The 25857-nt window shown below is 42.8% G+C and overlaps 1 protein-coding gene across 4 annotated transcripts in view; it reads left to right on the top strand.

The window, feature by feature from the left end:
- Positions 1-25857, top strand: part of TXNRD2 (thioredoxin reductase 2) — a 102796-nt gene that overhangs the window by 3235 nt on the left and 73704 nt on the right. For all 4 annotated transcript variants that reach the window (XM_058281847.2, XM_058281845.2, XM_058281848.2 and 1 more), the window contains exon 2: positions 1115-1180. In XM_058281847.2, coding sequence (XP_058137830.1) covers positions 1115-1180 — 66 coding nt within the window. The remainder of the gene's footprint in view (positions 1-1114; positions 1181-25857) is intronic.

Below are 25857 nucleotides of genomic sequence, written 5' to 3'. Positions count from 1 at the left end.
GGCTTGCTTGCTGTCTCCTCTCTGTGTCCATTCGCTGTGCTTTCTTCTGTGTTTTATTATTATTTTAAAGTTTATTTCCTCCCTCCCCCGCTTGCAGCCTGCTTGTTGTTTTGCTCTCTGTGTCCATTCGCTGCATGTCCTTCTGTGTTTTTACTTGTCTCCCTTTCTTTGTTGCATCACCTTGCTGAGTCAGCTCTCTGCAGTGCTAGCTGGTGGGTGGCTCTCCGTGGCATGCGGGCTAGCCTGCCCTCACGAGGAGGCCCCGGGACATGAACCCAGGGCCTCCCGTATGGTAGATGGAGCCCACCTGATCCAGCCACCACCGCTTCCCCTCTGTTTTCTTTTTGGTTCACGTCTCGTTCATTCCTTCACCAGGCTGGTGCTGGGTGTCATTGACTTCCGACCCTCGCCTTTCACTCACCAGCCTTCTTCGCCTCTCTCCTCACCTCCCCCTTTTTTCTGTCCTCTGCCTGCTGTTCCTGTCTGTAGCTGTAGCATAGCAACGGATGGTGCCTCTGTGGGGGAGAAAAGATGCTAATGGTCCTTGGGGGAACAGGAGTGGGAGAAGCAGGCTTCCTCAGGCCGGCACCAGAGCCAGCCCCTAAAGAATGCCACGGGAGAAACCCATGTCCATTCAGGGGCCAAGCGCCTGCCCTGCTTGGGAGGCAGCAACGAGGCGCATGCTCGATGCAGTGCTGGGTTCTCTGAGATGCTCGTATCTGCCCCCTAAGAAACAGCAACTCCCAAAAATGTGTGTTTTAAATCTGCAATGGCTCGGTGCGTTAGCTGAAGTTGACATTCAGAAAAGTCCTGCCAGCTGACTTGTTTTCTTCTTCCCGTGGCGAGAAGAGGGCAAATGTGATCCCACACCCTCGTTCTCTGGATCTGCGTCATTGACGTAAAATGGTTGCCTCCTCTTCAGGCACATGGTTTGTCATCACCAGACTGTCACGGGCTGGGGGTCCCTGATTTGATAAAGACAACTCCCGCACAATGTTATAGCAAACAGGGTTTCTTGCCCTTTGGGAAGCACGTGGTTCCTTCTGGAATCTGAGTGCAGGCTCGCGCCATTTCCTTTCTTCTCACCTCTTCTTCCCTTTTTCCTCCCCTGCAGGGCTGCAGGACTACGACCTCCTGGTGATCGGCGGGGGGTCTGGCGGCCTGGCCTGTGCCAAGGAAGGTATGTGTGTGCTCTGTATCTCCCGAGTGTGGCCTCACAGCATTCAGGGTCATCAAAGAGGGAGACGCTGCTCTTGGGGATGGGGTAGCCCCGTGTGCACTCTGAAAGCAAACCACGGTGCCAACTTCATCCCAGCAGCCCCGTCCCTGCCTCTGGCCTCCACCCGACCGTCTGTGCCCCATGCAGCAGCTGGCCTGCTCCTTGCAGGTCTAAGTCCAAGCCTCCTTGGTTGGAGTCCTCCAGGGCTCCCCACCTTCCTTGGGGAAAGCTGTCAGGCCTCACAGGATCTGCCCCTTTGCCCGCCTTGTCTCCCTCATGCCTTCCACCTCCCTTGGCTGGGGGACTGCTCACCTCCTTCCCATCCTTTCTTTTTTTTTTTTTTTAAAGATTTATTTTTTATTTATCTCTCTCCCCTCCCGCCCCTCAGTTGTCTGTTCTCTGTGTCCATTCGCTGTGTGTTCTTCTGTGTCCGCTTGTGTTCTTGTCGACAGCACCAGCAATCTGTGTCTCTTTTTGTTGCATCATCTTGCCATGTCAGCTCTCCGTGTGTGTAGCGCCACTCCTGGACAAGCTGCTCTTTTTTCATGCAGGGCGGCTCTCCATACGGGGCACGCTCATTGTGCGTTGGTCTCCCATATGCGGGGAACACCCCTGTGTGACATGGCACTCCTTGGCACACATCAGGATTGCACGTGGGCCAGCTCACCAAATGGATCAGGAGGCCCTGGGTTTGAACCCTGGACCTCCTATGTGGTAGGCTGATGCTCTATCAGTTGAGCCAAATCCACTTTCCCCATCCTTTCTGAAATGCCTCTCTTTCAGTGAGCCGGGCTGCTGCTGACCTCAACCTCAGGCTGCTCCCCTATTCCTTGGTGCCCGCCACACTCCTGTGGAGACTCTATTGGCTCATTGGGCAAGACAGGACCCGCCTTTAGCCTGGCACCCAGACAGGCCCATGCATGAGTGGAAACTCACTAGAGCATGTCCAGGGAATGGGCTGGGCCCAGAGGCCTGGGTGGAGGCTGTGCTATTGCAGGCACCTGATGATCTGGGGGCGAAGGTTCTCAGCAGGCTGCTGTTATGCTGCTGAGCAGTGAGGAGGTGGTGTTGGGTGAATGGGGTGTGGGGAAGGAAGGCAGGAGAGCAGCAAGGTCCCCAAATCAGAGGGAGCTGACTAGGCACTCTGGCTAAGCAAAAGTGGCTCTCCCAGCTTCCGAGCTCACAGGCTGCAGAAAAGGAAATTCATTTTCTGCTGCTTTTGCTTGAGTAGCAGGTGGCAGGAACCTGGGGTCAGCAAAGGGACACACAAACCCTGCCAGCCCATTCCTAGTGTGGCCAGTGAGCCTGTGTCATGTTTCTAAAGAGAGACATGTCCAGCTTCTCGGTCCACACTCGTCTTTCCTCACACTGGCACATCCCCCCTGTACGTGGCTGCATTTCCTTTTTGTTTTTTGGTTTTTTTAGGAGGTACCAGCAATTGAACCCAGGACCTCATACATACAAAGCAGGCATGCAACCACTAAGTTACACCCACTCTCCTGCAATTTTTTTTTCCAGCTTTATCGAGGTATAATTGCATGCAATAAGCTATATGTATTGAAAGTAGACAATTAGATAATGTTCTCTAAAGCACCTACTTTTTTTCTGCCCCTATTTTTTTTTTTACAGACGTATACTGAACAAGTTTATTCAATAAGTTTGTATTGATTACATGCATCTAGCTTTACTTCACTCTCTGCCCAATACTGTTTCCTTTCCCTTCTTTTTTTTTTTAATCTTTTAATTTTTTTAATTCATTTTGTAAAAATATTACATTAAAAAAATATGAGGTCCCATTCAACCCCACCACCCCCACCCCACCACTTCCCCTCAGCAACACTCTCTCCCATCATCATGACATATCCATTGCATTTGGTAAGTATATCTTTGGGCATCGCTGCACCTCATGGTCAGTGGTCCACATCATAGCCCATACTCTCCCACGTTCCATCCAGTGGGCCCTGGGAGGATCTACAATGTCCGATAATTGTCCCTGAAGCACCACCCAGGACAACTCCAAGTCTCGAAAACGCCTCCACATCTCATCTCTTCCTCCCATTCCCCGCACCCATCAGCCACCATGGCCACTTTTCCCACACCAATGCCACATTTTCTCTGTGGACATTGGATTGGTTGTGTCCATTGCACATCTATGTCAAGAGGAGGCTTAGATTCCACATGGATACTGGATGCAATCCTCCTGCTTTCAGTTGTAGGCACTCTAAGCTCCATGGTGTGGTGGTTGACATTCTTCAACTCCATGTTAGCTGAGTGGGGTAAGTCCAATAAATCAGAGTGTAGGAGCTGAAGTCTGTTGAGGCTCAGGGCCTGGCTATCATATTGTCAGTCCAGAGATTCAAATCCCCTAGATATATCTTAAACCCCAGCACCAACTACAATTCCAGTAAAGTAGCATGAAAACCTTGTGAAAAGAGATCCCATCTGTGTCCAGCTCCATCACGCAGAAACACCAGCTCCAAAGAAGGGCCAACTGACATGGCAGTGAACCTCATCTGCCATGACCATAGAACCTGTGGGTCTCTTTAGCCCTCAAAAGAACCAATACCTGGGGTTGTATCTACTTTATCTGTCTCTGAGACTCTGCTCAGGTGTGCATAAGGGCAATCCTTCTGACATCCTCCAGACTCTTTTTTAGAGACTCATAGCCATATAAACTCATTTGTCCTTTCCATTTCCCCCTTAATTTAGGTCAAACAGCATTTTTAACTCCTGTTATTATATGTAGACAGGAATATTCTGCTGGTCTGCATTGAACCTTTAAGTCAAGGTCATTTTCTAGTTGCATCATCAGTTGGTACTTGGTAGTGATCCCTCGGTGCCAGGGAGGCCCATCCCCGGGTGTCATGTCCCACGCTGGGGGGAAGGCATTGCATTTACATGCTGAGTTTGGCTTTGAGACTGGCCACATTTGAGTAACATGACGGCTGTCAGGAGGAAACGCCTAGGCATAGTGCTGCTCTAGGCCTTGTTCTTATTTCAGGCATATAGGCTCACAAGTATAGTCATTAGTATCAGGGGCTCACTGTTGGACCCTCATTCCTTCCTGGTCCTTACCGTTGCACCTGGGGGACTGCCGCTGCTCCCCTAGGGACCACGACAGAGCACCCCCCGCCAGGAACCCAGTACTCCCCCAGCTGTTGTTTTTAATTGTTTCCACTATAAGTATATCCAAACATTACCATGCACCCTGGACATATGCCCTGTGTAACTCCCTGTCAACCATATATCACCTGTCAATAACATCCTATACCAGTATTCCTCTGCTGCCATTGTTGAACCACTCTATGATCCAAAACTTCCTGAAAAGTGAAGCCCAATATAATGTCAGGATCCCTTTCTAGTAAAATGGAATATAGCGATGGGTTTAAAGGTTAGATATAGAATACGAATTGATTTGGAAAAATTCTACATCCTATCTTTTTCTTTTCTTTTTTCCTAATTATTGAGCTTCTCTTCACAAGAGCCCTAGATCACAGTAATTCATAGATACAATATACAGTACTCCCACACATCCACCATAAAACCTTTTCCCTTCCACAGCGATATTCTTATAACTTATTCATATCATATTTACTTAAACTGATGTACAGACTCTGAGACAATAGCTTTCAAACAAGGTGACATCTGTGCTTACATTGTGGTCCATACTTTAGGATATACAGTTTTCTAAATTTTTAGTTATCCTATGTTTTACATTATGGTTTACATTATTAGTCTGTCGTCCCCTATATGTTTATGGTGTAATATTACATGTTTTATATCCATCCTTGTGTACTCTTGCGAAACTCCTCTCTTACCGCACATTAGAGAAGTTGTGAGCTTACAAAACAATCATGCATGATGTTCAGAATTCCCATACATCACCCCTCTACCAATACCTTAGACTGTTGAGGAACATTTGTTACAGATTATGAAAGAACACCTTCAGTCTATTGCCACTAACCATGGTCCATTGTGTACACTTGGTACATTTTTTCCATACACCTCTATTATTAATACTGTGTATTAGTATTGTTTATTTGTTGTAGTTCATAAGAGAACACTCTCATATTTGTACTCTTAACTACAGTCCAAGAATCTGATTCCTTTTTATGGTCTGAATGATATTCCGTTGTGGGGATGTCCCATAATCTGTTTTCTCCTTTAGCCTGTTGACAGACTTCTTTTAAAAAAAAAAAAGATTTTATTTCTTTTTTTCCCCTTCTCCCCAGTTGTCTGCTCTCTGTGTCCTTTCGCTGTGTGTTCTTCTGTGTCCGCTTGAATTACCAGGCGGCTCTGGGAAACCACGTCTCTTTTTGTTGCATCATCTTGCCATGCCAACTCTCTGTGTGAGCAGCCACTCCTGGACAGGCTGTGCTTTTTTTCACACAGGGGCAGCTCTCCTTGTAGGGCGCACTCCTTGCGTGTGGGGCACCTCTATGCGGAGGCGCCCCTGCGTGGCACAGCACTCCTTGCACATGGCAGCACTGCGCATGGGCCAGTTTATCACACAGGTCAGGAGGCCCTGGGTATCAAACCCTGGACCCTCCATATGGTAGGCAGGCATTCTATGAGTTGAGCCACATCTGCTTCCCTGCTGACAGACTTCTGAGCTGTCTCAGTTTTGGCTTTTATGAAAAATAGCTGCTATGAACATACATAGACCTGTCTTGGTGTGGACCTTGGTTGGAAATTCTCTAGGGTAGATGCCCAAAGGTAGGATGGCTGAATCGTTTGGGATCATTCTTCATTTATTTAGGGTTTGTTTTTTTCTTTTAATGATATTTTGTAAGTTTCATTTGCAATTGAATTACAATTTACCTGTTTGTCAGATCCCCCCTAAGTCTTTCATTTGGTTATAACAGCTTTTGTCAAGATGTCTCTTCAAAATGTGGCACTGGTGTGGAAAAAGTGGCCATGGCGGCTGCTGGGTGTGGGGAATGGGAGGAAGAGACAAGATGTGGAGGCGTTTTCGGGACTTGGAGTTGTCCTGGGTGGTGCTGCAGGGACAATTACTGGACATTGTAGGTCCTCCCATGCCCACTGCATGGAACGTGGGAGGGTGTGAGCTATGATGTGGACCACTGACCATGAGGTGCAATGATGCTCAGAGATGTATTCATCAAATGCAATGAATGTGTCATGATGATGGAGGAGAATGTTGCTGTGGGGGGAGTAGTGGGGTGAGGGGGATGGGGGGGTGCATAGGGACCTCATATTTTTTGAATGCAATATTAAAAACATGAATTAAAAAAAAAAGATGTCTCTTCACCATCCAATTCACCCATGTACAGCATGTAATTAAAGGTTTTGAGTATATTCATGGAGAACTACAACTATCACCATGGCAGACCATTTTAATCATCTCCCCAAATATACCATGCCCATCACTAGTCACTTCCCATTCCTCCCTCTCCCTCTCCCCTCAGCTCCTGCCACTAATCTACTTTCTGTCTTTATGGCTTTGCCAATCTTGGCCATTTCATATAAACTGGAATGTATGGCTGGCTGCTTTCACTTAGCACGATGTCTTCAAGGTTTATCCACATTGTATAGCATGTCTCAGAACATCATTCCTTTTCATGATTGAATAACATTCCCTTGGATGGTGTAGCAGTTTGATAGTATTTATGAATTCCAAAAAAAAAGATATTTGATTATGCTTATAAACTGGTCTCTTCCTTTAGGCATGCTACTGTTTGGTTGTATTAGCTTCAGCTGAGATGCCTTTGATTAAATTATGTTAAGATTTAGGGCTTTGGTGGTGGACTTGGCCCAGTGCTTAGGGCATCTGTCTACCACATGGGAGGTCCACGGTTCAAACCCTGGGCCTACTTGACCTGTGTGGAGCTGGCCCATGTGCAGTGCTGATGCGCGCAAGGAGTGCCCTGCCATGCAGGGGTCTGTCCCCGGCGTAAGGGAGCCCCATGCGCAAGGAGTGCTCCCCGTAAGGAGAGCCACCCAGTGCGAAAGAAAGTGCAGACTGCCCAGGAATGGCGCTGCACACACAGAGAGCTGACACAAGATGACGTAACAAAAAGAAACACAGATTCCCATGCCGCTGACAACAACAGAAGCGGACAAAGAAGATGCAGCAAATAGACACAGAGAACAGACAAGCGGGGTTGGGGAGGGGGAAGGGGAGAGAAATAAATAAATAAATCTTAAAAAAAAACCATTTAGGGCTTTAATTCAATCATGTCATTAGGGTGACTCAGTTTGAGTCCTGCCCCCTTTGTGGGCTATATAAATGGACACTCAGTCAAAGAGACACACAGAAGCAGATACATGGGAATAGAGAGAGCCCCATAGACAGGGCAGAGGAGAGAACTTTGATCCTTGGGCCCCGGAGAGAACCAAGCCATTCACCTGATAAATTTGCAGCTGAAGAGACCAGAGCCCTGAGCAGCTGAGAAGTCCAGGAAAGAAAAGAGCCCTCTAGTCTAGAGCTGAGATCAGAAGCTAGGACCATGGAGCCTTAAGAGGAAAGAGGAAGGCTGAACACTTGCAGACATTGTCTGCCATCTTGCTTTAACATGTGGCAAATGACTTTGGGTGAGAAATCAACCTTGAGTTGGACTCTTTAGGGCCTTGTAACTATAAGCTTTTACCCCAAATAAATACCCTTTATAAAAGCCAAGAGATTTCTGGTGCTTTGCATCAGCACCCCTTTGACTGACTAATACAGGTGGCTAGACCATACATTTTGTTTATGGGTTCATCAGTTAATGGACCTTGGGTTGTTTTCACTTTGGGGCCATAATGAATAATGCTATGATGAAGATTGGCATAACAAGGCTTTGTGTGACCTTGTGTTCTCATTCCTCGTGGGTAGATACCTAGGAGTAGATTTGCTGGGTCATGGGGCACCTTACCACAGTCCGCCATCAAGTGCTGTTGTACCACTTCACATAGAGTGTACAGATCTCTCATTGGTGTCCTGCCGTATTCCCCCTCTCAGCCTTTTTCTACGTTGCCATGCGTTTTACGTTATAAACCCCATGAGACATTGTTATTATTTTTATTGAAACAGTTACCATTTAAAGAGATTTCAATAATAAGAGAATATCTTACCTTTTTCTCATGTAGTTACTGTTCTGATGTTCTTCTTTCCTTTGGGTTGATCCAGGTTTCAATTGGAAATAGTTTTTCTCCCACCCAAAGGAGGTCCTTTAACAGTCCTTGGGGCACAAATCTGCTATAATGAATTCTTTCAGCTTTTTTATGTCTGAAAACATCTTGATTTTTGCTTTTTTTTTTTCTTTTGCAGCTTTTTTGGTTATGGCAAAATAGATATAAAATGAGCCATTTTTAACCATGTTTAAGTATGTAATTCACTTCCATTAATTACACTCACAATGTCCTGCAACCATTACCACTAAATATTTCCAAAACTTATCTAAGAAACTCAGCACCCATTTAAGTCTTAATTAACTCCCTTCCCTTCCCCTACCCCATAACCTGTACTCTACTTTCTGTCTCTATTAATCTGCATATTCTAGTTATTTCACATAAGTGAGACTGTACAATATGTGTCCTTTTGTGCCCAGTTTATTTCACTTAACATGATGTCTTCAGGATTCATCTACACTGTGTCATGTATCAAAATCCCATTCCTTTTCACAGCTGAATAAAATTCCATTGTGTGTCTATACAACATTTTGCTCATCCTTTCATCGGTTGCTGAATACTTGAGTTGCTTGCACATTTGGGCAATTTATTTTAAAAAATTTATTTTTAGTTTTAAAGTTTATGTAATGGGGGAGTGGGTATAGCTCAGTGATTGAGTGCCTGCTTTCCGTGTATGAGTCCTGGGTTCAATCTCCAGTACCTTCTAAAATGTACATAGATATATAGTCAGCCAAAGGGATGCTGATACAAAGTACCAGAAATCTGTTGGCTTTTATAAAGAGTATTTATTTGGGTAGAAGTTTACAGTTACAAGACTCTAAATTAGAGTCCAACTCAAGGTACCATAATAGGTATTTCCTCACCCAAAGTCTGTGGCCATGTATTGATGCAAGATGATGACGGGCAGTGTCTGCCAGGGTTCAGCCTCCCTCTTCTCTCTCAGGGCTCTGTGGGTCCAGCTTCTACTGAGCTCAACTGTAGACTGGCATAAAGCTTGTATCTCTCGCTGGGGCTGTTTTTTTCCAGGATCAGCTGCTCTGGTCTCTTCACAAAGTCAGCTGTAAACTATCAGGCTCATCACTCTTCCTGGGGCTGCAGGATCCTCTGTGTATCTTCTCTGTGTATCTATTTCCTTGTAAGAGTCTGTTTTATGGGCTTCCCAAGGGGGCAGGGACTCAACCCTGCATGCCTTAATGACATGATTGAATCAAAGCCCTAATCTTGACATTAATTTAATCAGAGGCATCTCAGCTGAATCTAATACAGCCAAAGGGTATCCTGCTTAGAGGAACAGACCAGTTTACAAACATAGTCTAAATATCTTTTTGGAATTCATAAATAATATCAAACTGCCACATTCTACCCTCTGAATTCCAAAAAGACATTACAATATTTAAAAAACCTTATATCAGTAGCAATGTTAAGTACAAAATCACATCACTATCCTTTTATAGAAATGAGACTTTGTCTTGGGGCAAAGTCCCATCTGGCTGTTGACCTCTGAAACATATGAAAGTTTTTCTGCTTCCAGGATACAAAGGGACAGACAGAGGATAAACATTTGCATTACCATAAGGAGAAATTGGGAGGGAAACATGAGTCTCTGGTCCCCTACAGTTCCATAAACCTGCAGGGCGCACTCCATTAGATTTCAAAGTCTGAGAGTCATTCTTAAGATGATGGTATCTTCTCTCTGGGGCCTCACGGGGACCCACCCTTGCCACAGTCTTGCCCAATGGCCATTTTCTTAGTTCTACTTTCATCAAGCATCTGGGTAGCTACTGAGCCCCAGACCTCACCCTCCAACAACACTGGGGTGTGGGCCACACTTTACCCAGTCTCTGGGTAGAGTCTCAACCCCTTAATACTGTGAGGGGGAGGCAACATCCTCCCTCATCTCTGGCTTAGGCCCAACCCTCTGAGCAATAAGTTGGTGACCTGGCCTTCCCTAATCCATGGGAGACAGGCCCACCCCTCTCAGACCTGTGGGGTGCCTATCTTCACCCAGAGGAACAGGCCAGTTTACAAACGTACTCTACATCTCTTTTTGGAATTCATAAATAACAAATTGCCACATATATATGTAACATAATATAATAATTGTAATCATTTTAACTGGACAATTCTTTGATATTAAGTACATTGATAAGATTGTGTAACTTTTACCACTATCTATTTGCATCATCCCAAACCAAAACTCATATTCATTTAGCATTAGCTCCCCATTGGCCCCTCCGCCTAGCCCCTGGGAACCATTTTTCTACTGTGTCTTTGAATTTTTTTAAGTATTTCTTATAGCAGAAATCGTACAATATTTGCCTTTTGTGTGTGGCTTATTCCACTCAATATGATGTCTTCAAGGTTTGTCTATGTTGTAGCATGTAACAGCACTTTTATTTGTTTTTACCGCTGAATAATATTCCTTTGTATGGATACACAACATTTCGTTCATCTGTTCATTTGTTGGTGGACACTTGGGTTGCTTCCACCTTTTGGCTATTATGAATAATGTGGCAGTGAGTGAACAGTGGTGTACAAATATCTGCCCACATCCCTGCTTTCAGTTATTTTGGGTATACCTAGGAATGGAATTGTTGGGTCATACAGAAATTCTATGTTTAGCTTCCTGAGGAACTGCCAAACTCTTTTCCACAGCAGCTGCACTGTTTTACATTCCCACCAATAATTAATGAGGATTCCTATTTCTCCATATCCTTGCCAACACTTATTTTCAGCTTTTTAAATATAGCATCCTAGTGAGTGGGAAGTGTTATCTCATTTGTATTTATTTGTATTTCTCTAGTGGCTAATGATGTTGAGAATCTTCATAGGCCGATTGGCCATTTGAATATCTTCTTTGGAGAAATGTCTGTTCAAATCCTTTGCTCACATTTTCATTGGGTTGTCTTTTTGTTGTTGTGTTCTTTATGTATTCTGGATATTAAATCTTTTATTAGTAGTTTAGTTTGCCAAAGGGCTGCTGATGCAAAGTGTAACCAGATTTTGTCTAGGTTCTTGACTATGCTGCAGAAATGAATTTCAAGAGCATGTTGGGTTACTTAGGCCAGTAATTTATTAAGGTAGGGAGGGAAGAGAAATGGGAGAAGGTAACAGATCATGGGTCTCAGGTAGAGAGAAAGGGGCTGAAAAGTGCTAAAGAGGGCTGATTTACAGACTACAGTTTCCTATTATAGGTTATAAATGCCCAGGGTTTACTTGTATGGCCATGATGGCAGGAGAGAAACAGCGAGAGCAGGGTGCAGAGGGCAAGAACAGGCACACGGGCTGACCCCAGGACAGGCACCGGGACCGGGTGAAGGCAAGAGGGCAAAAAGCCTTCTGCTTGCTTCTTAGACCATTAATTATTCTGTCCCTTTGCTAATGACATGGGAGGAGTCACAGCTGTTTGCTGTTTAGATCCCCTGGGAGAGCCCAATGATAAAGTCCTTGGGGAATATCCGGGGCTTTTCCTGGCTTCCTGAGGAAATCCCATCCTGAATGGCAGAATCTCATGAGGGTCTTCCAGCAGCCATCTTGGGGGTCCCGAATGACACGTGGACTTCTTGCCATGTTCCAGATCCATGCATTGATTCTCCACACTACTAGCCTGCTTAAAAGGTACCAGAAATCTATTGATGTTTGTAATGGGAATTTATTTGGGGTAAAGCGCACAGTTCCAAGGTCATGAAATATCCAAATTGAGACTTTAGCAGAAGTGCTTTCTCACCAAAGTCAGCTACTGTTGATCCTGGCGTTATTGCCACGTGGTGAAGCAAGATGGCGGCCGATGTCTTTGGAGGTCTCTGCCTTCCCCTCCAAAATCTACCATATCTTAGAGCTCAGCTGTGAGCAACCAGGTATAGGGCTTGTCTCTTACAGGGCCTCAGCTCTTTGAGCCTTTCTGGGGCTTCTGTTTTCCTGCAGTCCTCTCTTTCTCACATGGCAAAATCAAACATGTCAGCTCCCTTTTCCTGTGTCTTTTTGTCTGTCTCTTTCCCTTTATATCAGACCTAGCAAGGGAGTGGAGACTCAACATGAATCACTCACCACTGACATAATCCAGTCAAATAGGGTCTCATACCCACAGGAATGGATTAATTTAAAACAATCTTTTGCTTTGGGGGATTCACAAAATTCAAACCATCATAATCAGATATATGGTTTCCAAATATTTTTTCCCATTCTATAGATTGTCTTTTGACTTTCTTGACAATGTCTTTTGATGCAAAAAAGTTTTTAATTTTAGGGGAAAAAAAGAAACAAAAAAGGAAATGAAAAAAGAAAAATTTTTTGATAAAGGTCTATTTTGTCTAGTTTTTTCTTTTGTAGCTCATGTTTTTGGTGTAAAGTCTAAGAAATCATTGCCTAACCTAAGGTCCTGAAGATCCTTCCCTGTGTTTTCTTGTAAGAAATTTTTAGTATTTTGATTATTCGGGGCCCCTTGCAATTCCATGTGAATTTGAGGATCAGCTTTTCCATCACTGCACAAAGGACTGTTGGAATTTTGATAGGGGTTGCATTGAATTTGTAGATCACTTGAAGCAGTATTGCCATCTTTTTGTTTTCTCACCAAAATCTAGTCATTGCCTTTATTTTTTTTATAATTAATTTTTTAAAAGAAGCTTTAGATTACATAAATGTTACATAAAAAATATAAGGGATTCCCATATGCCTCACTCTCCCCCCCCACACTTTCCCATATTAAGAATATCTTTCATTAGTGTGATATATTTGTTAAAATTGGTGAACGCATATTGAAGCATTGCTAACAGTGGTCTACAGTTTATGTTATATTTTATACTCTGTCCCACACAGTTTTGTAAGTTATGACAAAACATACAGTGGCCTGTATCCATCACTGCATTGTCAAAAAAAAAAAGCAGGACAAACCCAATGTCATGAAAATGCCCCCATATTACACCTATTCTTCCCTCCCCCATCCCTCAGAACTTCTGGTGGCCACTGCCTTTACATCAACAATAAGAGTTCTATTGCTAGAATAATAATAAGTGTAGTAGAATAATAATAAGGCTACTTTAGTCCATTTTTCATTCCCCAACCTTGAGGATTTGGGGATGGTGATGCCTACTCTTCTTCTAATTGAGAGGGGGCTTAGAGCCCATGGGGCAGATGGATGGGACTATCTTGCTTGCAGTTGCAGACAGTCTCTGTGTTTTGGGATGGGACTTGTCCATCATAATCTCCTTTTTAGTTAACCTGGGTGAGTTCAGTGAACTGGAGAGTAGGTGTTTCAGTGCTGCTGAGATTCAGGGCTCAAGTGGCACATGGACAGACCAAAGATTTAAGTATCTGGGACATATATTTATCAAGTATAGTGCTAATTATGGGTTCAAATAAAAGGGGTAGAAGAGCCATGTGTAGAGAACCTGTAAATGAGTCTAACTCTGTTAAACTGGGGAGGATAAATTCCAAAGTAATGCCCACTGACAGGGTAGTACTGCTGTGTTAACAATATTAAGTCTTCCAATCCATGAACACAGAATGACTTTCCATTTAGGTCTTCTTTCATTACTTTTTGCAATGTTGAGTAGTTTTCAGAGTTCAAGTCTTTCATGTCTTTAGTTAAATTTATTGCTAGCTATTACATTCTTTTAGAGGCTATTGTAAAGGGAATTATTTTCTTGATTTCCTTTTGAGAGTTCATTACTAGTATATAGAAACCCAACAGACTTCTGCATGTTTATATTGTATCCTGCAACTTTGCTGAGTTTGCTTATTAATTCTAGTAGCTTTCTTATAGATTCTTTGGAATTTTCTCTATTTAGGATCATGCTTCTGTGAATAGGGGTACATTGTTGAATAACAGAGGTGACAGTAGGCATCCTTGTCTTGTTCCTGATCTATAGGGAAAGTTTTCAGTCTTTTACCATTGAGTGTGATTTTTACCGTGGGTTTTCATAAATGCCCTTTATCATGTTAAGAAAGTTCCCTTCTAATCCAAGTTTTCTGAGTGCTTTTTTTCCATGAAAGAATGTTGTATTTTGTCTAATGCCTTTTCTGCATTAATTGAGGCAGTCATGTGTTTTTCCCCCTTCATTCTATTAATATGCTACATTGATTAATTTTCTTATGTTGAGCAATCCTTGGATTCCTGGAATAAATCCCACTTGATCATGGTGTATAATCACTTCAATATACTCTTGGTACAGATTCTAAGAGTATATTGAAATACTTGCCAGTATTTTGTTTTTTGTGTATCTGTATTTATAAGGGATATTGGTCTTTAATTTTATTTTTTTGTGCTGTCTTTATCTGGCTTTGTATCAAGGTAATGCTGGTCTCATAGAATGAGTTAGGAAGTAACCCTTGCTCTTCTATTTTTTGGGGAGAGTTTGAGAAGGATTGGTGTTAAATCTTTAAATGTTTGGTAGAATTTAGCAATGAAGCCAACCAGACCTGGGCTTTTTTTGTTGGGAGGTGTATCAGTCAGCCAAAGGGGTGCTGATGCGAAATACCAGAAATTCGTTGGTTTTTATAAAGGGTATTTATTTGGGTTAGGAGTTTACAGTTACCAGGCCATAAAGCATAAGTTATTTCCCTCACCAAAGTCTATTTTCACGTGTTGGAGCAAGATGGTTGCCCACGTTTGTGAGGGTTCTGGGGTTCCTCTCTTCCAGGGTCTTGCTTCTCTCTGGGCTCAGGTCCTCTGTTTTCTCCACAAGGTCAGCTGTAGATATGAGGTTCTCTAGGCTTTTCCTCTCTCCACAAGTTCAGCTATAGGCTATCAGGCAAATGGATCTTTCTCTCTGCCTGGGGTTTCTGCCCTGTCTAAGGAGCCACCTCTGTTCCTCTGTGTTCTCCTGGCTCCAGTTGAAGGCTTCAGCATCAAAGTCCAGCATTAAAACTCCAACATCAAGGGAAGTGGACTTGGCCCGGTGGTTAGGGCGTCCGTCTACCACATGGGAGGTCTGCGGTTCAAACCCCGGGCCTCCTTGACCCGTGTGGAGCTGGCCCATGCACAGCACTGATGCGTGCAAGGAGTGCCGTGCCATGCAGGGGTGTCCCTGCGTAGTGGAGCCCCACACGCATGGAGTGCGCCCCGTAAGGAGAGCGGCCCAGCATGAAAGAAAGTGCAGCGTGCCCAGGAATGACGCCGCACACATGGAGAGCTGACACAGCAAGATGACGCAACAAAAAGAGACACGGATTCCCGTGCCGCTGACGACAACAGAAGCGGACAAAGACGACGCAGCAAATAGACACAGAGAACAGACAACTGGGGTGTGGGGCGGGGGGGAAGGGAGAGAAATTAAAAAAAAAAAAAAAAGAAACACAGATTCCCATGCCGCTGACAACAACAGAAGTGGACAAATAAGAACACGCAGCAAATGGACACAGAGAACAGACAACTGGGGGAGCGGGAGGGGAGAGATGAAAAAAAAACAAAAACAAAACTCCAACATCAAAAACCCTCAACTCTGTCCTTTGCCATGCCCTAATGACATGGCCCGATCAAAGCCCTAATCGTAACTCAATCACGGCCAGGTACAGACCAGATTACAAACATAATCCAGTATCTATTTTTGGAATTCATAACTATATCAAACTGATATAGGAGGTTTTTAGTTTCTTGTTCTTTTTACCTGTTATAAGTCTGTTGAGAGTTTATATTTCTTCTTGTGTCAGATTAGGTAATTTGTATGTTTCTAGGAATTTGACCATTTCCTCTAGGTCTTCTAATTTGTTGGTATATCATTGTTCCTGATACCCTCTTATAACCCTTTTTGTTTCTATAAGTTTTGTCGTAATGTCCCCATTTTTGTTCCTGATTTTAGTTGTTTGTGCATTCTCTTTCTTTGTCAGTCTGGCTAAAGTTTTGTTCATTTATTTTTTCAAAAAACTAACTTTTGGTTTTGTTGATTCTGTCGTTTTTCTATTCTCTATTTCATTTCTCTCTGCTCTGATCTTAATTCTTTTTCTTCTAACTTTGGGTTTAGTTTGCTCTTCTTGTTCTGGTTTCTTTAGGTAGGAAGTTAGGTGATTGATCTTTCTTCTCTTTTTAAATTTTTTTTTTAGAAAACTTCATTTCAAAATATAAAGTAACAGGCAAAAGGCAGCTAACAAATAATGAAAGTATTATTTTTTTAAAAATCCTGTCAAGGCACATTTATCTTATTCAATACTAGTAACAAACTCAGTTGTTTCTCCAGTGTTCCAAAAGATGAATAAATGAGCACAAATTGGTCAAATGATGACATGAGCAAGGTCTCCCTGTTAATGAAGAAAATGAAAAAAAAAATTGCTTGAGCATATTCATATCTCATAAAACTACATTACATTTCAAGGTGGGAGGAAGCAGTTACAATGCAAAGTGTAATAATACATAATTTTATGTTTACCTTTCCAATATTCTTTATTCTTTATCTGGCTTTGAGTTACTGTCCAAAGTTCTTTTTTGTTTGTTTGTTTCCAGCCTGAGGACTCCCTTTAGCTTTTCTCCTGATGATGAGTTTTTTCAGCTTTTATCTAAAAAGGTCTTAATTTCCCCCTTTTTTTCCTCTTTCCTTTTTAATTAGACAAGTGGTAGGTAACAGAGCAATCATGCATAACGTACAGGATTCTCATATACCACCCTATTGGTAACACCTTGCATTGGTGTGGTGGTGCATTTGTTACAGTTGATGAAAGCTTGTATTTATAATTGTACTATTAACTATAGGCCAAAGTTTAACTTAGTGTTCACTGTATATGTTGTGCAATTCCATGGAGGTTTTTCTTGTATTCTAGTACCATAGACACAGTTTAAAATTTCCCCTTTTAACTACATTCAAATATATATATCATTTAGCACTGTTAATTATGTTCACAATGTTGTGCTACCATCACTACCTCCATACCAAAACTTTCCCATTGTCCCAAATAGAAACTCTGTACATTTTAAGCCTTTGCTCCCATTCCCTACCCCCAACCTGTCCCCTGGTAACCTGTATTCTAGATTCTGACTGTGAGTTTGTTTATTCTAATTATTTTGTATCAGAGAGATCATACAATATTTGTCCTTTTGTATCCAGCTTATTTCACTCAACATGATGTCTTCAAGATTCATCCATGTTGTCACATGTGTCAGAACTTCATTCCTTTTTATGGCTAGATAATATTCCATTTTGTGTATGTATCACAATTGTTTATCCATTTATTGGTTGATGGAAGTTTGGGTTGCTTCCATCTTTTGGTAATGAATAATGCTGCTATGAACATTGGTGTGCAGACACCCATTTGAGGCCTTGGTTTCATTTCTTTTGGGTCTGTACCTAGAAGCTGGAATGCCAGGTCATATGGTTATTTTATACTTAACTTTCTGAGGAGTTGCCAAACTGTCTTCCACAACAGCACCATTTTACTTTCATACTAGCAATGAATGAGTGTTCGTCTTTTTCCATATCCTCTTTAGTCACTTGTAATTTTCAGTTTTTAAAAAATAATAGCCAATCTAGTGGGTGTGAAATGATATCTCATTGTGCTTTTGTTTGCATTTCCCTAATGGCTAATGATATTGAGCATCCTTTCATGCACTTTTTAGTCAGTTGTTTGCCCTTTTGGAGAAATGTCTATTGAAGTTTTGGGCCTTTTTTTTTTTAGGAGGTACCAGGGATGGAACCCAGGACCTCGTACATGGGAAGCAGGTGCTCAACCACTGAACTTCACGTGCTCCCCAGGCCCATTTTTAAATTGGGTTGTTTGTCTTTTGTTGTTGAATTGAAGAATTTCTTTTTAAATTCTGGATATTAAACCCTTATTGGACACGTGGTTTCCAAATATTTTCTCTCACTGTGTAGAATAAAGTCCTTTGATACACAAAAGTTTTTTTTTATTTTGATTAGGTCTATCTTTGTGTTTTCTTCTATTGTTGCTTGTGCTTTGGGAATAAAGTCTAAGAAAGCATTGCTTAAAACAAGGTCCTGGAAATACTGCCCTGTTTTTTTCTAGGACTTTCATAGTTCTAGCACTTATTTTTAGGTCTTTGATCCATTTTGAGTTGATTTTTGTACGTGGCATGTGGTAGGGGCCCACCCTCATTCTTTTGCAATTGGACAGCCAGTTGTTCCCACAGCAATTGTGTTTTTTGTTTTTTTTTTTAATGATTTATTTTTATTTATTTAATTCCCTCCCCTCCCCCGGTTGTCTGTTCTCTGTGTCCATTTGCTGCGTCTTGTTTCTTTGTCCGCTTCTGTTGTCGTCAGCAGCACAGGAAGTGTGGGCGGCGCCATTCCTGGGCAGGCTGCACCCTCTTTCGCACTGGGCGGCTCTCCTTACAGGCGCACTCCTTGCGCGTGGGGCTCCCCTACGCGGGGGACACCCCTGCGTGGCATGGCACTCCTTGCACGCATCAGCACTGCACATGGGCCAGCTCCACGCGGGTTAAGGAGGCCCGGGGTTTGAACCGCGAACCTCCCATGTGGTAGACGGACGCCCTAACCACTGGGCCAAGTCCGTTTCCCTCCCACAGCAATTGTTGAAGAGACTGTTCTTTCCTAACCTTGTGGGTCTTTGTTCCCTTGTAAAAAAAAATCAGTCAGCCATAAATGTAAGGGTTGATTTCTGAGCTCTCAGTTTGATTCCATTGGTTTATATGTCTATCTCTGTGCTAGTACCATGCTGTTTTGGTTACTGTTACCTTGATATAAGTTTTGAGATGGAAAGTGTGAGTCCTCCAACTTTCATTTTTCTTTTTCAAGATGGCTTTAGCTATTCAGGGCTCCTTTCCCTTCCATTATAAATTTTTTTTATCCTTTTCTTTTTTCTTTCTTTCTTTTTTTAATGTTACACTCAAAAAACACGAGGTCTCCACCCCCCCCCACCGCCCTCATCCCATCCCCCCGCCCACAACAACAACCTCCTCCATCATCATGAGACATTCATTGCATTTGGTGAATGCATCTCTGAGCACTGCTGCAACTCATGGTCAATGATCCACATCATAGCCCACACTCTTCCACAGTCCACCCAGTGGGCCATGGGAAGACATACAATGTTTGGTAACTGTCCCTGCAGCACCACCCAGGACAACTCCAACCCCCGAAAATGCCCCCACATCACATCTCTTCCTCCCACTCCCTACCCCCAGCAGCCACCATGGTCACTTTCTCCACACCAATTCCACATTTTCTTTGATTACTAATCACAATAGTTCATGAATAGATTATCAGTAAGTCCACTCTAATCCATACTCTATTTCTCCATCCTGTGGACCTTAGAATGGTTGTGTCCACTCCACATCTATATCAAGAGGGGGCTTAGATTCCACATGGATGCTGGATGCCATTCTCCTGCTTTCAGTTGTAGGCACTCTTGGCTCCCTGGTGTGGTGGTTGACCTTTTTCACCTCCATTACCTAACTCATTCTATGATGCCAACATTACCCTAGTACCAAAGCCAAACAAAGACACCACAAGAAAGGAAAATTACAGACCAATTTCTCTAATGAACCTAGATGCAAAAATCTTCAACAAAATACTTGCTAACTGTATTCAATAACACATTAAACAAATTATACACCATGACCAAGTGGGATTCATTCCGGGTATCCATTATAAATTTCATGACTGACTTTCCCATTTCTGCAAAGTATATTGTTGGAATTTTAATTAGGGTTGTGTTGAATCTATAAATTGCTTTGGGCATCTCCATTTTTGAAAGATAATTTTGCTGGATATAGAATTGTTCATTGACTATTTTGTTCTTTATTTTTATTTTATTTTATTTTTTTCAGTATTTAAAAATATTTTTATTAGCTATTTTGCCAGTATTAATAAGGATTTGGGAATTAACTCACTGCTGATGTTAAAGAAACACAAGCTTCTCTGGGGGTCAATCTTTAGCTGAGGGTCTAGCAATTACAAGTCTAGAAGAGCAGACCAAGAAAATACTGCAATCATGCTTAGCTTAAATATTAATACAGACATTGTGGGCCGTGATGATAAGACTTTCAAACAAATGCTAAAAATTTAGAAATAACTCAAATGTTCTCCACAAATAATAGTACATCCATACACTGAGATAATGTATTGCAGAAGAATTTTTAACTCTAAAGTCTTCATGACACGAAAGAAAGAACACAGAATCTTTTGTACAATATGATTCCATTTACTGTTAAAAAGTTTGCATGTACTTTATCTTAGCTATACCTCTGTGAAAAACTACTGTAAGGAAATACATGGGTATGTTTTTGAGTTTATCTGGATGATGAGATTGCAGGGGCTATTAATTTCTACTTTTTATCTGTCCAGTTTCAATTTTCCTCTCCCAAACAGATGTTGAATTAGTAAATCGATTGCTATAATAGCGATATGCACAGTCTTTTAACGCAGAAAAGTGATGTAATTAGCAGAGGCCATGGTTTTGCGGAGATGGGGTTTGGGCTGAACATCAGCAACATCTGAAATGACGTGAAAATGATATTCAGAAGCAAGAGAGTGGGGAGGGAATGGAAGCTGACTGGTGAGATTTCAGCCTTGCTCTGCCCAGCCCATAGCGCTCCCCAGGTACTGGAAATTGTCTTGCTCAGATCTTCTTGAAGGCCTCTCAAAACACAGATTCATAGGCTCCATTCCTAGAGTCTGTAATTAAGTAAGCCTGGAATTGGGCCTGGGAATTTGCATTTCAAACAGATTCCCAGGTGAGGCTGAAGCTGGTCTAGGAACACAATTCAAACACCCCTACCTTCCAGAATTCCACTCCCAGCCCCTTGCAGGTCTCTCGGGCTCCATAGGTGTCAGCACCAGAGTAAGGCCGGCGCAGGCTGGCGCTGGGTCACCCGCCACCAGCAGCACTTTTAGAGAAAACTTAATCTGCACCAGGATGACTTGCCTCTGGCTGCTTCATCCATGCATCCCTTTTGTACCTGCAGAGGGGCCAAGGCGCCAGCTGGACTTGCTGGTTCCCAGGGTCTTCAGGTCTCCCCCTCTTCTGGTCACCCACCTGATTTTGTTCTTTAAAGACTTTAAATGTACCATTCCACTGTCTTCTGGCCTCCATGGTTTCTGATCAGAAATCTGTTTATCTTACTGAGGATTCCTGGTAATTGACAAGTTGCTTTTTTCCCCCTTCTTTCAAAATCTTCTGTTTATCTTTAGATTTTCAAATTTTCACTCTAATATGTCTTGGTTTAGGTCTCTTAGAGTCTATCCTGCTTGCAGTTTATTGAGCTTCCTGAATGTATATATGCATGCCTTTCATCAGATTTGGGAAGTTTTCAGCTATTATTTCTTCAAATAATTTTTTTGCTCTTTTACTTTTCTCTTGTCCTTCAGGGACTCCAGGGATGTGTATGCTGGTGTGCTTGTTGGTGTCCCCTATGTTCCTTAGGCTCTGTTCAAATTTCTTCATTATTTTTTTCTTTCTGCTCCTCACACTGGATAATTTCATTCATGTTTTATTCATGTTCTCTGATCCTTGCTTCTGTATGCTCAAATCTCTTGTTGAATATCTCAAGTGAATTTTATTTTGATTATTGTATTTTTCAGCTCCAGAGTTTCTGTTTGGTTCCTTTATGTTGTAATTTTTGTCTCTTTCTTTTGTTCAGGCAGTGTTTTCTTAATTTTCTTAGTCATCTATGGATTCCTTTAATTCATTGAACATATTTTAAGACAGTTGACTTTAAATCATTTGCTAATAGTTCCAATATATTGTCTTCCTCTGATACTGGTTTCTGTGAAATTCTCTTTTTCCTTGAATGGTCCATACTTTTCTGTTTCTTCGTGTGTTTTGTTTTGTTTTTTCCAAATTCTACTCAATTTATTCATTTTAAAAAAAAATATTACATTAAAAAAATATGAGGTCCCCATTCGCCCCCACCCCCCCCACCACTCCCCCCCCCACCCCCCAGTAACACTCTCTCCCATCATCATGTCACATCCATTGCATCTGGTGAGTACATCTCCGGGCATCGCTGCAACCCATGTCCTGTGTTCCACACCATAGCCCACACTTTCCTACATTCCATCCAGTGGGCCATGGGAGGACATACAACAGGCAATTGTCCCTGGGGCACCACCCAGGACAACTCCAAGTCCCGAGAATGCCTCCACATCTCTTCTCTTCCTCCCATTCTCCGCACCCAGCAGCCACCATGGCCACTTTTTCCACATCAATGCCACATTTTTTCAATTATTAACCACAATAGTTCATGAATAGAATATCATTAAGTCCACTCTAATCCTTACTGTATTCCTCCTTCCTGTGGACCTTGGCTTGGTTGTGTCCATTCCACATCTATGTCAAGAGGGGGTTTAGATTCCACATGGATATTGGATGCAATCCTCCTGCTTTCAGTTGTAGGCACTCTAGGCTCCATGGTGTGGTGGTTGACATTCTTCAACTCCACGTTAGCTGAATGGAGTAAGTCCAGTAAATCAGAGTGTAGGAGCTGAAGTCTGTTGAGGTCAGGGCCTGGCTATCATATTGTCAGTCCAGAGATTCAAATCCCCTACATATATCTTAAACCCCAGCACCAACTACAATTCCAGTAAAGTAGCATGAAAGGCTTGTGAAAAGAGATCCCATCTGAGTCCAGCTCCATCACGCAGAAACACCAGCTCCAAAGAAGGGCCAACTGACATGGCAGTGAATCCCATCTGCCATGACCATAGAACCTGTGGGTCTCTTTAGCCCTCAAAAGAACCAATACCTGGGGTTGTATCTACTCTATCTTTCTCTGAGACTCTGCTCAGGTGTGCATAAGGGCAATCCTTCTGACAATCTCCAGACTCTTTTTTAGAGACTCATAGCCATATAAACTCATTTGTCCTTTCCATTTCCCCCTTAATTTAGGTCAAACAGCATTTTTAACTCCTGTTATTATATGTAGACAGGGATATTCTGCTGGTCTGCGTTGAAACTTTAATTCAAGGTCATTTTCTAGTTGCATCATCAGTTGGTACTTGGTAGTGATCCCTCGGTGCCAGGGAGGCTCATCCCCAGGTGTCATGTCCCACGCTGGGGGGAAGGCAGTGCATTTACATGCTGAGTTTGGCTTCGAGACTGGCCACATTTGAGTAACACGGAGGCTGTCAGGAGGGAACTCCTAGGCACAGTGCTGCTCTAGGCCTTGTTCTTAATTTCAGGCATATAGGCTCACAAGCATAGTCATTAGTATCAGGGGCTCACTGTTGGACCCTCATTCCTTCCTGGTCCTTACTGTTGCACTTGGGGGACTGCCGCTGCTCCCCTAGGGACCACGACAGAGCACCCCCGGCCAGTAACCCAGTACCCCCCCCAGCTGTTGTTTTTAATTGTTTCCACTATGAGTATATCCAAACATTTCCATGCACCCTGGACATATGCCCTGTATAACTCCCTGTCAACCATATTCTTCGTGTGTTTTTAAATTGAGAACTGTACCTTTTGAGTATTATACGATTGTAACTCTGGAACACTAGCTCTCCCATTCTTCTGGGACTGATAGTATTTTGTTGTTGTTGAGCATTGGAGCTGACAATTTGTGACTTTTTCCAAACTAGATTTGCTTCCAAACAGGGAATGAAAGGAGAAAAGAGCAAGGAATTAAATAGGTACTGCCTTTAGTTTTTTTGTTTTTGTTTTTTAAAAGATTTATTGATTTATATCTCCCCCCCTTCCCCCATTGTCTGCTCTCTCTGTCCATTTGCTGTGTGTTCTTCTGTGTTCGCTTGTATTCTTATCAGGCAGCACTGGGGATCTATGTCTCTTTTTGTTGCGTCATCTTGCTGCATCACCTCTCCATGTGTGTGGCACCACTCTTGGGTGGGCTGCGGTTTTGTGCGGGGCAGCTCTCCTTACTCAGGGGCCACTCCTTGCACGGGGAGCACCCTTATGCCCGGGCATCCTTTGCATGCAGCAGCACTGCGTGTGGGCCAGCTCACCACACGGGCCAAGAGGCACTGGGTATTGAACCCTTGGACCTCCTATATGGTGCGCAGATGCTCTATCTGTTGAGGCACATCCTCTTCCCAGGTACTGCCTTTTGAAGACTCCTCTGAAATTTTTGTCTGAAGGGGTTTGGAACAATGGCCACTCTCAGAGCTACCTGACCTCCTGTGATATGAAATACTTGATCAAAAGCAGTGACCGGTGATCAGACTACATATCCTGGATTTTGAAAGACTAGGTCCTTATAACACCCCCCTGGCACCAGCAATCTGCACCAGGAGCCTGGGCTGTTGTCCCATTGCTCCCCATGGTTGAAGGATAGGGATGGTAGCTGCGGCACAGAGGATGAAATTCACCGACATTTGCTGTAGTTTACCAGCTTATCCCTCCAGTTCTTCCCTGGATGCTCACAGTGTTTCCCTGGACTCCAGAGGTTAAAATAGTTGATTCAGACAGTTCCTGCCAGTTCAATAGTTATTCTGATGGAGGGACTCTTTTCTGGAGCTTCCTACTCCGCCATCTTTCCACCCATTGCCTTCTGTTGAATGATATTTTTCTGGGAAGTGGGTGTAGCTCAGTGGTTGAATGCCTGCTTCATGTGTACAAGATACTGGGTTCAATCCGTAGTACTTACTAAAAAATATATATAAAATATAAAATATATAAATATATATATATTCTTAGTTATAGAATTCAAGGTGGGTGGTTCTTTAAAGATTTTGCTTCACTGCCTTCTTAGTTGCATTGTTTCTGCTGGGACCCTGCTACCCTTTTTATCTATGTTACTCTATGTCTTTTTTGTCTTATTGCTTTTAATGTTTTCTCCTTATTACTGTTGTTTTGAGCAATATGATTAGAGTATGTCTTGTGTAGTTTTCTTAAATATTCTTCCACTAGGGTTTGCTGAGCTTCTGGGTCTGTGTATTTATAATTCTCATCAATTTATAAAATTTATTTCTTTATATATTTTTTTGGTCCCTCCCTCTTTCCCTCATACTTGGCAACTCTAATTACATGTATATTAGTCCAATGATAACAGCTCAGCTACACATCAGATTAACGAATGTTTAAAGCTTTGTCAGATAGGAAGTAGAAATCCACCTTGTAGCTTAGAACTTTAAGTAAGCTTAATGTCCAAAGTGGGACATGTGTAAGTTAGAGAGGACTATAACCTACAAATGTACTCAGACCAGATCAACTGGTACATAAAATCCAACCCAGATGTTGGGATTGAGATTAGGAAATGAGAATATGGCAGTATCACCACGACAGGCTAGGGGAAATTCCAGGCCATACCTTTTCCAAGCCCATTCCATCTAATAGCGATGTTAGTCTCCAATTCTGGAGGACCTCAGTCTCTTCAGCCTTCCATCCAAGGGAAGGGATTCCCCATTCACACCACTGAGCTTTGTCCATCCTGGTTATGGGTAGACTGCAGAGTTAAGTCCCAGGTCTGAGGCTCAGGTGCCCCACCCATTTCACTTCTGCACATCCCTACTCTATAGTTCTCATGCCAGGAGATTGTGTATGGGGGTTGAACATTGCATGCCAGGGCCCTCCCAGATGAAATGCAAAGATAAATGGCTTAAGAGGTGATAAAACGAATGTGTAATTCAGCACATGGGGTGGTACACGTTAAG

The sequence above is a fragment of the Dasypus novemcinctus genome, chromosome 19, assembly GCF_030445035.2.
Source record: "Dasypus novemcinctus isolate mDasNov1 chromosome 19, mDasNov1.1.hap2, whole genome shotgun sequence".
In the NCBI taxonomy this organism is placed as follows: Eukaryota; Metazoa; Chordata; class Mammalia; order Cingulata; family Dasypodidae; genus Dasypus; species Dasypus novemcinctus.
Note: the sequence above shows the minus strand (reverse complement) of the source record. Positions and strands in the feature narration are given on the sequence as shown.